At 45.0% G+C, this 14,561-nt stretch overlaps 1 protein-coding gene across 2 annotated transcripts in view; it reads left to right on the forward strand.

Moving 5' to 3' along the window:
- The first annotated feature begins 254 nt into the window (after positions 1-254).
- Positions 255-14,561, forward strand: part of LOC137423214 (rho GTPase-activating protein 45) — a 250,787-nt gene continuing 236,480 nt past the window's right edge. Inside the window, exons 1-3 of one of the 2 annotated variants that reach the window (XM_068110117.2) lie at positions 255-430; positions 12,143-12,346; positions 12,829-12,943. In XM_068110117.2, the coding sequence (XP_067966218.2) occupies positions 320-430; positions 12,143-12,346; positions 12,829-12,943 (430 nt within the window). In that variant the 5' untranslated portion in view covers positions 255-319. The remainder of the gene's footprint in view (positions 431-12,142; positions 12,347-12,828; positions 12,944-14,561) is intronic. The other variant, XM_068110116.2, reaches the window with a different exon arrangement.

Below are 14,561 nucleotides of genomic sequence, written 5' to 3' on the forward strand. Positions count from 1 at the left end.
AAGTGTAGCTCTATATTTATTATTAAGCCACAAACTTAATTTTAAGAGAAAGTGTAGTCGCCCTGTTACTTTGACCTGTAACATGAACTCTGCCGTGCTGATTCTGCCATCCTCACAACCTCTTCCGCCTCATGAGAGTCAAAACGATTCGGAGTGCGTAATTCAAGCAGTTTTAATTGTCCCTCATTATTAAGTTTCCTTTGCTCCGCCCTCCGGAACTCTGTCCCCTTCTAGGCTCCTCCCCTCGCCACGCCCTTCATCCTCTCCTCTCCCAGTTGTCTTGTGCGCGATGCCGATGCGCCGCTGATCGCGACGAGGAATGGCTGGCGTCGGACGGTTCTTCGCTCGAAAGAGACGGGGTTCCTCTGTGGCTCCACGGAGTCCCGGGGCCTTTCGGACTCCGGCACTCACCCTATCGCTATCAACATCGGTGAGCGGGCGATCTCGGCCACCACTTAAATCCTCATCCAAAAACTTTGTCAACACGTCAAACTTCCCAAAACTCCAACTTTATCGAAATGCTGTCTTTTGTTTTTCTTTCCTGTTTTTTTTCCCATCCTTCCTTCTCGACTCCCTCCCCACCTCCATGTTTTCGTGTTCTGCTTTGTTTCGATCTTTTTTTGTTTCCGTGTCGGTGTCCGCTCCGCCAAGCGATTGTTGTAAATGGTGTGGTTTTGCGGTTTGGAAGAGGAGAGCCGTTTCGGATGCGCACGAAATCCTCGAAAATGAATCGCTGTTCTTCGGAATGGACGTTCGACGGACATTCAATTCGGTATTAGTCCTGCCATTTGTATTGTGACCCCCGCAGGTTATGAACAGGATGTTGCAATTGAGTCCATGCACCGGCACACAATGGCCTGCGCTTTTAAAAGTTTTCAAAAGGTTCGATCTTTGCCGTCTTTCGGCGAGTTGCCGTCCGCAGGACAGACGGCTTAATGCCTCATCGGAAGGGTGCTGATGCAGCACCCTAGCAGCAAGGCACCAGGAAAAGAATAATAATACACAACAACAACAACAGGCATGTTAAGGCCATTTCCCTTGTTAACCCCCTTGCCCGCATTTCTTCTTCGACCATCGTTAGCCAAGTCTTTCTCGGTCTTCCCCATCCTCTACTTCCTTCTAGTTCTACATTCATATCATCATCATCATCATCATCATCATCATCATCCATCATCATCATAATCATCACTCTGCCATTCCTAGTGTTGGTGGTGCTGGGTACTTTGCCACTGCCTTCCCAGCACTTGGTTAGGCAGGGTGGGAATTTGTAATTTATCCATGGTGCCGGTGATGCCTTGCTTACTCTTTATATGAAGGAAACCTTGGGATCTCTGGCATCCACCAACTATGCTGGTAGACTGAAGACCCAGTTTAACATTCATCTGAGGGAGGGTGCACCCATTGTTGCGAAACCACATTTCCAAGCTGGCCTCCAAAGCCAGTCGCCGACTGGGCATCCTCCGTCGTGCAAAGTCCTTCCTTGGCACACCTGAGCTCCTCACCACATACAAGGCTTTCATCCGCAGCTCAATGGAATACTGTTCCCCCCTCTGGGCTGGTGCTCCTGCCTCACACCTTGCTCGGCTTCACGCTGTTGAGGCCAAAGCTTTCAGAATCATTGGAATCTCCTGCGATGTAGTCAACGCCGAGGGCCTTTCACTCACTCACCGCAGGCAGGTTGGTGGTCTTTCTGTCTTCTACCGACTCCTCTCCGGCCTTGCTCCCCCAGCTCTCTCTGTGCTCTGTCCCCCCAATATTCCTTCAGGTCGCACAAGATCTGCCTGCAACCCTCTTCTGGTTAAACTGCCAAAGTCTAGGCTCTCTGCTCACCTTCACTCTTTCATTCCCCTTTTCTCCCGCCTCTGGAACAAACTCCCCCACTCCCTTCAATCCCACTCCTCCCTCCAGGTCTTTAAAACAGCTGTTCACCACCATCTCTTATCTTCCCCCATCGAAAACCTTGATCTTTTCTACCCCCGGTAATTCACCCCAGAGTCCTTGCAGTGTTCATATGTTTTAATCCTCTCCCACCTCCCCCCAAGTCCTCCTGATGTCCCTGCTCTCAAATGTTGTGTTTGTGTCCTTCCCCCTCTCTTTTGTGTCCTTCCCCCTCTCTCCCCATCTTGTCTACCGCTCCCCTTGTTTTTTGTGTTTTGTGTGTCGGTTTGTCTTTTTGTGTGATTAATGTTAGCTCTTTCACGAGCCTAGATCTTGTATACAAAAAAAAAAAAAAAAAAAAAAAAAAAAAAAAAAAAAAAAAAAAAAAAAAAAAAAAAAAAAAAAAAAAAAAAAAAAAAACACCAGGTTGACAGTTTATACCTGGGCTGACATTCCAATTCATGCTAGACACCTAAGAGGTGAGTGCTTACCTGTCTAAGCTAATCTACCAGCTCCAAACTTCCACTACAACAACGCAAAAGGACGTACGCTACCTCTGAGCTACCCTCTCACACCTTTACCTTCTCTTCATTGCACCATCATCCGAGTGGTTCCTCAATTGGGAGAGTTATTCGCCCTAAAAGTCCACAACTCCCAAGGTGCTGACAATTCGGGCTTTGCTCTTCATCTCATTGGCTCCGACGAAGGAGTAAAGCCTGAAATGTCAAAACCTTCTGATCCTTCATGGAGGATAACTCTAACCACTCTATTATTGTGTTTGGTCCACCACCAAATAGTAGTTTAAGGAAAAGGATACAGAGTGGAAGAATAATTTGCTCTCATTGTTTGGATAATGATTTCATCAAGGATTTTTGAGGGTTTTTTTGCACGGTGATCACATGAATAATCTTGGGAGCTTTCAGAATGACAAAACAATTTGAAATTGTAGGCCAAGTTAATCTGCCATTTGGATACTTTCCTGCTTCAGGAATAGCTTATGTTGGATTCTCTGTTGCAAGACCAATGAGCAAGTGGAATATTTATTTATATGCCATGACTTTCTGTTGTGTGTCGTGTTTATCTCGAGTTTATTTTATGTTTGGAGTGCCATCATTCTTATGAATCGATTATTTTCATTGGTGGTGACGTATTTAAGATTTTTGTAAGCAAACGGCCAATAAAATTCCGTTCCTAGGTTCATCATGAGGATGGAAATGTATAGGGAGTCCATAAAGTCTTAGTGTAACTTTAAACTTTTATAACTTTTGAGGAACACGTGATAGAAAAGAACTGCAAATGGAGCATGGCAGCATAATTCATCAAGCTCATGTTGTTATTGCTGTTGTTAAATCCTCAATTCCCGTGGGTTTCTTGACAAGTTGATGTTTTCTGATGATGCAGTTTCAACATCAGTGATAAAGTCAACCACCACAATTACGGCATTTGTTGGACAGAAAAACCTCAGGAAGACCTGCGACATTAAAGAGCCTCACCAAAAATCAATGGCTGGTTTTCTTTCAGCGAGTCACGCATCATTGGTCCTTTCATTTCTTGGAAGAAGTAACACCACTTTGTAACTTGTATAATTTCTTTGTTCTCAAACTATGACGATTAAATCTTTCCCATATCAACTTGTGCCAACAAGACTCGGCTCCATGCCACTATGCTTCGAATGTGCGATTAAAAAAAAAAATTGATAAAAAAAAATAATTATACACATGATCGAGGCTCGAGGAAGACCGAGAGCAGAATGGAAGGGGACAAGATGGAAAGGGCGAAACACCAACAGTAGATTAGAAAGGTCAGGGGGAGAAAGACACAATAGGGGTGAGCAAGCTGCATACATGTTGAATGAAACGCAGCAAGAGGAAGGGGCAAATGGGGATGAAAGCGAAGGAACGAATGACAACTAACAGACGAAAAGAGATTTTTTTTTATTATTATTATTATTTTTTGTATACAAGATCGAGGCTCGTGAAAGAGCAAACATTAATCACACAAAAAGACAAACCGACACACAAAACACAAAAAACAAGGGGAGCGGCAGACAAGATGGGGAGAGAGGGGGGAGGACACAAAAGAGAGGGGGAAGAAGGGGAAGGACACAAACACAACATTTGAGAGCAGGGACATCGGGAGGACTTGGGGGGAGGTGGGAGAGGATTAAAACATATGAACACTGCAAGGACTCTGGGGTGAATTACCGGGGGTAGAAAAGATCAAGGTTTTCGATGGGGGAAGATAAGAGATGGTGGTGAACAGCTGTTTTAAAGACCTGGAGGGAGGAGTGAGATTGAAGGGAGTGGGGGAGTTTGTTCCAGAGGTGGGAGAAAAGGGGAATGAAAGAGTGAAGGTGAGCAGAGAGCCTAGACTTTGGCAGTTTAACCATAAGAGGGTTGCAGGCAGATCTTGTGCGACCTGAAGGAATATTGGGGGGACAGAGCACAGAGAGAGCTGGGGGAGCAAGGCCGGAGAGGAGTCGGTAGAAGACAGAAAGACCACCAACCTGCCTGCGGTGAGTGAGTGAAAGGCCCTCGGCGTTGACTACATCGCAGGAGATTCCAATGATTCTAAAAGCTTTGGCCTCAACAGCGTGAAGCCGAGCAAGGTGTGAGGCAGGAGCACCAGCCCAGAGGGGGGAACAGTATTCCATTGAGCTGCGGATGAAAGCCTTGTATGTGGTGAGGAGCTCAGGTGTGCCAAGGAAGGACTTCGCACGACGGAGGATGCCCAGTCGGCGACTGGCTTTGGAGGCCAGCTTGGAAATGTGGTTTTCCCAAGAAAGATCATGGCAGATAGTGAGACCCAAAATCTTGAGCGACAGAACTTCTTGGAGAGGATTGTTAAGAAAGTAGATGGGAGGGTTGTCCAGTCGGTCCTTTCGGAGAGACATTGTAAGAGTGTGAGATTTGTCAGGATTGAAAGACATGTTCCACTTGTTTGACCAGTCTGTGATTTTGTCCAGGTCTGCAGAGAGTGAGGAGGCTGCAGACTGCCGATCTGAGGGATGAGGAATTGAGCGACAGAGAGTAGAGTCGTCAGCAAAGAGATAGAGAGGATTTTCAAGAGAGTCAGAGAGATCATTGATGAAGACCAGAAAAAGCACAAGGCCCAGAACACTACCTTGGGGAACTCCAGCCTGAACAGGAAGAGGAGATGAGAGAAACCCATTCAGGGCCACACGTTGACTACGACCAGAGAGGAAGTCCGCCAGCCATGCGTGGAGATTTCCATGGATACCAAAGTAGGAGAGTTTGGAGAGCAGAGCAGGGTGCCAGACCGTATCGAAGGCACGTGAAATGTCAAGGGAGACAGCTCTAATTTCCTGTTTGGTGTTGAGGACCTCCATCCATTGTTGAGAAAGCAGAAGCAGCATGTCCAGAGTAGAGTGACCAGGTCTGAAACCAAATTGATGATCAGAGATCAAGCCATTGGAGAAGAGGAAAGATTTAATATCTGAAGCAATGATGGATTCCATGACTTTGCTGATAATTGGGAGAAGGCTGATTGGTCTGTAGTTGCTGGGATCTGTTTTTGCACATTTTTTGTGCAAAGCGGTGATGTTGGCTGATTTCCAAGCAGATGGCAGATGACCTTGAGCAAAAGAGAGGGTGAAGAGAACAGAAAGAGGGAGTGAAAGAGCAGAAGAACATGATTTTAGGACCCGTGGGCTGATGCCGTCAGGACCAGTTGCAGAATCAGAGTCGAGGGTTGACAGAAACTTTTCCACCTTGTCAGGAGGAAAGGACACAGAGTCCAGGAGCAGCTGGGTACGACTGGGTACGGTGGGTACAGAGAGGGATGGGTTTGGGACACAAGATTTAGAGGCAAACACAGAGTTGAGGCATTCAGCTTTTTCACGTGCGGAGTCAGCCGTTAAGCCGTTTGAGGTGAGGGAGGGGATGGAGGGGGAACAAACACCAGAAACAGATTTGACCAGACGCCACCAGGATTTGGAAGAGGGAGACAGATAAGAGAGTTCGGTCTTGAGAATGGTGAGATATTGTTTCCTGGCTCTCCTAAGGGTGGACACACACTTGTTTCGGGCTTTGTGAAAGGAAATGAGATTTCCTTCCGTTGGATTTGCTTTCCAGGAGACGAAAGCAAGTTGTTTCAGGGCAACAGCCTCACCACAAGATTCCGTGTACCATGGATGGGAGGAAGGGTATGACAACTGAAGACGAGATGGTATAAATCTGTGCATGAGAGAGAGCAATTTACTTTGAAAGAATTCCCAGGATGAGTTGATGTCAGAGGCGGTAGAGATGGGAGACCAGTCCAGATGATTGATGGCTGCTTGAAGACCGTGCCAGTTGGCCTGAGTGAAATGCCAGACTCGTCGACGCTGAGGAGGCTCTCTGAGAATGGTCAGAGAGATGTCCACTTTGACAAGCACATGATCAGATGAGCCGATTGGAGCAGAAGAAGAGCAGCAGACATTTTCAGGGAAGTTTGTCATAACCAAATCCAGAAGAGAAGATGCTCCGTTGACTAAGATCCGGGTCGGGAAATTGACAGATTGTGTCAGTCCCAGTGAGTCGCAGAAGTCCTTTGCTGAAGAGCCATGGCTGGTGAGAGAGGTACCCACACCCAGCCAACTGGCATGGTGACAATTGAAATCACCACATATGAGGAAGAGAGAGTTGGGATGGGTAGATAGAAGTTGGTCCATATTATCAGACAGTGAGATGTAGATGGAGTCATCGCTGATTGGTGGACGGTACAACACACATATGAACAAAAGGTGGGAGCGAAGGGGAAGCCGTAGCCAAAGGTATTCCTGGGGGTGAGGTGGAGAGAGGGCAGTGGAGGGCGAGTGAGGAAGAGAGTTTTTTATAAAGATAGCAACCCCACCTCCAGGACGAGGCTCAGGTCTATCCTACCGGAGGAGGGAGTAACCTGGGAGAGATACCAAGGCATCAGAGACATCATGAAGGAGGAAAGTTTCTGTTAAGCAGATCACATCTGGTTTGTCAGAAGCAACCTGTATGGAGAGGTCAGTCAAGTTTGAGCGAAGGCCCCGGATGTTTGAGGTCCATACCGTTAATGAAGAGGAAGGGGGAGCATCGGGTCCAGAACGGGGGGGGGGGGGGGGGAGGGGTAGGGTAAGATGTGGAAGAGGAGGAAGAGGTAGGGAGAACTGTTGAAGGTGTGTCAGAGATTTCAGAATAGCTTGGAGAAAGGGAAGAATGGGGCAGACAAAAGGTTTGATGGAGATTGGGTGAGGCACAGTGAGGTGTTATTTGAGGAGGGGGAAGAGCAAGGCAGGAGGTTTGGGGAGATGAAGGTGAAAGTTGGAAGGAGGAAGAAGCAGGGAGGATGCTTTGAGGAGGAGGGGTGAGAGGGGAGTCTAGGAGGGGAGGAGCGAGGGAGAGTCTCGGAGGGGAGGGGTGTGGGGGGAGTTTAGGAGGGAGGGGAGGGAAGGGGCAAGGGGGGAGATTTGAAAGGGATGGGTGATGGGGAGGATTTGGAGGGGAGGGGTGAGATTGGATTTTGAAAAGTGTATGATTCATGGGAAACGAACATTTTTTGCAAAATGAGTTTGAGACCTTCGAGTCAAAAATACGTTTGAGGACACTGGAGGAGTGGAGGAGGGATGGAGTTCTGGATAGTTTATGGAATGTAGAAAGGAGGAACTGTAAGAGATGGTATTATATATATTTTTTGGAATGAATAGATTTGGTGAGCAAGACGAAAGCATCCTTTTGTAGGAAAAGAAGAAAAGGGTGTTATAATATATGAGAGAAAATAGTTGTTCAGGGGAGAGATTATACATTTCTAACCGCGTGATCGCGAACGAAGAACGAACGAACAAAAAGAACAACAAATAAACGAATAAGACCTGGGAAGGAAATGTTTTTTTTGGGGTTTTTTTTTTTTTTTTTTTTGTGAGTACAGATATTAAACAAGGAGGTACGGGGTGAACGACTGGTACGAAACAGAGAACGAAAATAATTTCAGCGCATTCGACGAATCGCTGAGAGAAAAACAAACCACAAGGTCTGAGACGGTACGGTAGTCTAAGCCTACGAGTACTAGGCCGCAGAATACTCGATACCATTAACCGACGATTGTGTATACATGAACGAAAAATTAGCACCGAAAATTTTCCAAAAGATACGCTGTAGGTCCATACACCGAAAGATAGATACAGTCTCGACAAAAACACAATTGAGAAATATCACTTAGCTTCGAAAGCGTGAGCGCATGGAGCAGCTTCGAAAAGACGTCACAATAAATGATGGAGAAGGTGAAACTCACAATAACCTGGAAAAAGGGAGTGCTTGCAAATGGGGTCACTTGGGGGTAGAAGAGAGTATGGATGGTGTGTGTGGATGATGAGTATGGATGATGACCTGAGGAAGGTGTGTGTGTGTGTGTGTGTGTGTGTGTGTGTGTGTGTGTGTGTGTGTGTGTGTGTGTGTGTGTGTGTGTGTGTGTGTGTGTGTGTGTGTGTGAGTGTCAGTGTCAAAAACACTCGCTCTGACTGGGGAGGGGTGGAGAACGGGGTGTTGTGTATATATTCATACTGTATACCATGCGGATGGTGGTGTGTTAATATTGTTATGGAACCGGTGTTAGGAGTTCACCACGAGGGGGACCTCTTGGACTCCTACCAAACTCCGGCCCTGCAGCCAACCACACCACAGTTAGGTCCGTGGCCCGTCGGGTTGACAAGCAACTACCGACACCGATTGATACCGCCAAATCTGGCAGGGTCCTCGCTCTTTTACAAACACGTTACCTTTCCGGTGGTTTGGGGATGTTAATTGGGGCACATACCCTCAGTGTGCACTCGTCTATTGGTGTACGGCCAAGCGGAACCGTTAAGTATGCACTGGATAATTTACGGAGCCAATCGGTAGGGCAGAACTTTCGTCTATCTAATCTTGCACAATGATAAATTGAGCCAATAGATAGAATGAGACAAAATGGACAGGAAGGTAACAAACTGTTTACCAAATAAAGCAACATATTGTTGCGAATATGGCATTTGGCCTCCATATCCGCTTGTAAATATTCCCCTATTTCCCCAATACTCCCCAACTATCCCCAATCCCCCATTCCCTAGTCCCATTGCCTGTAAATAACACTCTGTAGAACCGACCTTCCCCTTTTTCCCCCATTAAATGTCGTGCCCAGGTCCACCGCATCTCACGTAGACAACTTTCGGACATCTTGCTAGTTATTCTTAGTCTATGTCAGTTAAGGACTCGTTTCCATTAATTCTGACTCTTCGTTGCACCAGAATGTGATTATATGGCACCAGTAGTGAGTTTAGGACCTTCCCATACCTCCTCCCATCTTCTTCCCCAAACAACAACAACAACAACAACTACAACAACAACAACAACAACAACTACAACAACGGCGCGCGCGGGGAGTGTGCGTCCTCACTCCGGCTCGGTTAGCCGCCATTACCCATGTGCGCCGACGGGGTTACCACGAAGGGGCTCCCTGTCAGCCCCTCGTCAAGGGCGGAGCAGGTAACCCCCCCCCGCACGCACCCAATGAGAAGCAACGGGCCGATTCCATCGGGGGCGGAGCTAACGAGCCGAGGGCGTGTCACTCCCCGCCGGATATACGCGGCCACTTACCGGATGTGACGTCAGATGCGCCTGAACTACGGAGAGCAGAGGAAGCCACCGCCACCCCCAGCGCGACGATACCTCCCCGCATCTTTGGACCGGACCGAACCGGGTCGATTCTGCCCTGAGCCCAGGTGCACCTGGAGCCATCGACTGCCTGCCTTTCCTTGCCATCAATCCCCGTGTGAGTCAGCCTTTTGTCCCATTTATCTGTCGTCTGTTGGGGTTAATATAAGAGTGTGTCTAAGTGCTTGTCTTTCTATGCTGTACCTCTCGTCTCTGTAGTCTAACCTTCCGCCATAATATAACCTCCTCCGGAGGTCTTGAGAACTGAACCCTTGGTGTCGTGTCATTTGAATCCAGCAGTTGTGTCCTTTTCCTTCATTGATCTAGCGTAGCGCGACTAGTCAACGTTCGAGCATAATCGGGTAAACTGTGCAGACGTGGTCATACCAAACCGCTCGGTAAACTAACATCCACCACCGCGTCTGTAACAATATATTTATAAGCACAATAAATAGTCCTGAAAGACACACATGTACAGCACAGCAAACAATCAAGAAAAACAATCAAGAAAAAGCACTAAAGATCAGATTCTAACCCTTGATGCTTATTCTCCTTCTACAACATTATTTTAATTGGTTATACACAGGACATGGCACCAGCATGATCATACCAAGGAAATGGAGATAGGAAGAGAAGAAGATAGAAGTAGAGCAAGGCGTTGGTTCCACCTTTGACTCCCCGCGGCACAGCTTAGTCACGCCTCTGCCTCGTGCTCAAACACTTGTTGCGCTGTTCTCCCAGCGCCGTCTGGCGCAGCTCATTCTGGCTTCAGCGCAACTGATCCTAGACTCTTAACGATGGTCCCTCTGTGATGACGTTTTTTTGTACAGCGTAACTCTGCCACCTGGATTTGAGAGATCTGTCAGGTTGGAATGGAGGCCCCAGATGTTTGAAGTCCACACAGTTAGGGAAAGGGGGAGAGGTGCTGCTGATAGGAAGTAGGGATGTGGAAAGGAGCAAGGAAAGGGCTTGGGGTGGGGGAAGCCAGGGGATAGGGGTGTGAGGAGAGGGGGGAAAACCCAGGAGGGGCAGGGGTGAAGCTGGGAGGTGGAGGAGCGTCGAAGAGGGGTTTGAGAGGGGGCAGGACGAGGTGGAAGATGAGAGGGAGCATATATGCATTATGTTTGAGTATATATGCATTGTATTGTTATGCATTATGTTTTCCACTCTGTCAAACGCCTTTGGGCTTCTGGAAAAGCGCTATACAAAATAAATGAATTATTATTATTATTATTATTATTATTATTATTATTATTATTATATAGGGGGGTTGGTACTGACATGGAGGGGTTTGACCCCATGAATGGATGTGAAGGAGAATTTTTTTGTTGTGTGCACACTGCCTTTTAAAAATTGACGCCTTATAATTCCCAGACTGGATAACCTGCGACAGACCTCCTGGGTGGGGTGGTGTTGAAAATGTTGTTGGTTGAAGGTGTATATGAAAATTTGGCTGTAACTGAAAGAGAAAGCTGAATGAACCAAGCATTTAAAGTATGTGCTATTTGTGAATGTCTGCAGCCGTGGAGGAACCTGGGTAGGGTTTGAAGCAGCAAGGGCTTACCTTTTGTCACTTTTATTGGTCTTTATGTCGCTTTCTTTGGCTGGAAGAGCATGGAAGTTAATCTATATACGACAGTTCTTGATTTTTGTCTTCCCAGACAAGTGGATTGGTAGGAATGGACTAATTGCTTGACCACCTCATTCGTTTAACCTGTACCCATTTGACTACATTTTATGCGACCATGTAAAACTGTTTACTCATAAAAACAACATTCTTTGGATGAGCTTGGAGCTGCGATCACAAATATAATTCAGGAAATTACTCAGTAGAAACTAGGGAATGTTTTCAACAAGTTTGAAAATCAGATTGAATGATATATGGATGACAAAAGATGGCAGTTATGTTGAAGCTATGTTAGGTTATGTTATGTTGAAGCAATGTTAGGTTATGTTATGTTGAAGCTATGTGAGGTTATGTTATGTTGAACCTATGTTAGGTTATGTTATGTTGAAGCTATGCTAGGTTATGTTATGTTGAAGCTATGCTAGGTTATGTTATGTTGAAGCAATGTTAGGTTATGTTATGTTATGTTGAAGCAATGTTAGGTTATGTTATGTTATGTTGAAGCTATGTTACGTTTTGTTGTGTTGAAGTTAATTAAAAAGAACTTAACTGTGTTGAGAAAAAAACTTTATGAATGATACTATCATGCACCATTTATAGTTTGTTTCAATAATGTATACAGTACATTAAAATTTATAATAGTTCGAAGTTTAACAAGGAATTGATGGACACCCTGTATACCGAGTTATTCTTCATTTTTCATGAGGTTTGTATTGATGCTTGCTTTTATTGTTTAGTCTGGTGAATCTGGACGTGGACCTGGTATCATATAGTGTACAAGTGGGACACTCATAATTAATTATTATATGACCAAATCCTGTGATGCTTATTTTAAAAATGTTGCTGGTGACTATCCATATGGATATAGAGATTTGTATTGTATTTTAATCTTGTACCTATTGGCTGCAGAAGAGTTCTGAGCATTGCTTTTATTTTTTAAAACTTTTTGGGGGGGGGGGGGGGGGCACTTTGTGCACCACAGGACCTTCGGCGAGTTTTTAGCCAGAGCTTTGACAGGCCAGATGATATTCGCTCTGGCCAGCATCATCAGACCAACGTGGCTTCGGTATCCAGTTCACCATCAGCAGCTTCTCTTCCTGGAGCATTTCCATGGCCAAGCGGTACAAACACGCAAACCGTTCACTGTAAGAGTCCCTCAATCACCAGTATCAGCTCTGTTCCTGAGGTATGTTGTCCATATTCCATTTAGTCACCCGGTCTGTTTTCCTGCCTTCCTTTGCGGATGTGAAACATCCTATTTATTTTGCAAAACGCCTCCTTGTATTGTGACCAATTTCCTATCTGGGTGAGGTGTGAAATTGATTCCAAGGCCATATAAAGCCACAACATGAAGGTTTGCACCTCTATTGGTGTTTTTCGGAAGGTTCTCCTTTCTTCTTTTTCGATCTGCTTCAATCTTCAGGCATATTCGTGTTTTAATTTTTATCACTTTTACCTGAATCATTTCTATTTCTAACTTCATGCAGAACCATCCCTTTTTCTCTTTTTTGCTCCAATCTCCTAATTTCCCACCTTTTCCTGTTTTTCTTGATCGCTTCACTTTAATTGTCAAGTTTTCGACTCAATGTATCATACCAAAGTGCTAACTATAATAAAACTGAGAATATTATCTTGCTTGTTTATTTATTTAATTTCTGACCATTGCAGTCAGAGGTATGGGAGAGTCCTGGCATAGACTCTGAAGAAATGCTGGCCCTGACACGGGAGGTGCAGCACTTTTCTGATGCCTTGGGAAAACTGAGGAACTTCTTTATCTCTGCAGGTTAGTACTAGCTCGCAAGTCAGAATATCTGCTCGTGTTACTCTTTAGAATCCCATTAATGAAGAGACTCGAATATTGTCAACAAGGTGCTTGAACTGGATTATAAAATTATCTGTTTAACATCATGTTTGTAATAAAATGCCTTCACATCTGAAATGGCTAAGGTTGTATGTAGGTCTTTGGTGATCAAATTAATGGTCGTCATTATTTTTCTGTACCTATGTTAACGTACGTACATCTGAGCTGTCGAGTCTAGGTTTTAAACTCGGCCCAGCTATAAACCATCATCCCTGTGTTTCACAGGCAGGACGAGGTATCATTGTGTTTGCTGTCCCTCAGATGGACGTTACATTTTGCATTCCATCCGCTGGCATTAGATGGTGGACTTTAAGATCCCACAGTGTCATTCCTGAAGAATAGGCAAGCTATCGCTGGTACCCTGTCCAAATTCCAAATTCCTGCCCTGCCTTCCTATGTCGGACCTGTCCAGGATTGTAACCCTTGCCAAGGAGCTGCTTCGGCAGAACTGGTGCTCTGTATGGAGCATGTTGCATGAATATGTTAATGTAGGAGTGAGGTTTTGGCAAAGCATCAGTTGGTGGTTATGAATCCCAAAACATTTTCTGGACTTATCTTTTAACATATTTTGTCTTTGTCAAAAAGATTTGAATAATGCGACAAAAATGGTCATCTGTGTTGGTTTTATTGCTGTCCTCTAATTTGTCTTTCGTCTCCATCCAGACTCAGTGCATTGGCTTAGACATTGTTCATTTATAGCAATACACATAGTCCGATAAATTTGTTTTTCTGTTCTTTGTGTAGAACTGATGCCTCTGCTTGGCTACTGAGGCTTTCACATCATACTTCCAGTGGGATTGCAGATTGGAAGGGTTTGTTCCTTTTCAAACATCTTGCAGCTGTGGATCTCTCTCTCTCTCTCTCTCTCTCTGGAGATTAGTTATGCTTTGTTTTGTGCTCGTTTTACAACTTTTTTTTGGCGTGCTGAGGGGATAGGGGGGCAGAGAAGGTGTGTGTGGGTTGTTTGATGTGCGACAATACCAATTTTGTGTGCATTTGTTTCGGTGCTATCTCTTGTGGCAAAAAGGTGTTTTTCTTGGGTTAGGGGAGGTGGGGTGGGAATAGACAGAGACTGGGATGGAATCTCTGCTGATATGCTTGGAATGTTCAGCCTGCTTTCTGAGGGCACATGTTGCACAATGTTTAATTAAACATGGTGGCCCTCTAAGGTTATGTAAAGGTCATTCTAAATGTAAGTAATATTAGCTGTGAATATATCTATAAACCAACAACATTTAATTAAAACTAACTCCATGTGCATAACTTAATGAGTTACAAAAAGTTATTAATCTTAGTCAAAGCAAGAAGAATAAAGATTTAAAATGTCTTCTTCATTAATTTTCAAGCAACAATGTCTTCATCCTTCGATTGTATATCATCAACAAACATTATATGGTTTGACATGTCCAGTATTATTTTATCCTTTCATTATTATTTTGAGTTTTAATTTTCAAGCAACAATGAGTTAAAAATAGTTTTTCATGTTTTTCATGCATGTTGGTCTTTCAAAATATTCACAGAATGAGACACAATGGTAAAA

The sequence above is a fragment of the Myxine glutinosa genome, chromosome 3 (genome assembly GCF_964187855.1).
Source record: "Myxine glutinosa chromosome 3, kmMyxGlut1.1, whole genome shotgun sequence".
Taxonomy (NCBI): Eukaryota; Metazoa; Chordata; class Myxini; order Myxiniformes; family Myxinidae; genus Myxine; species Myxine glutinosa.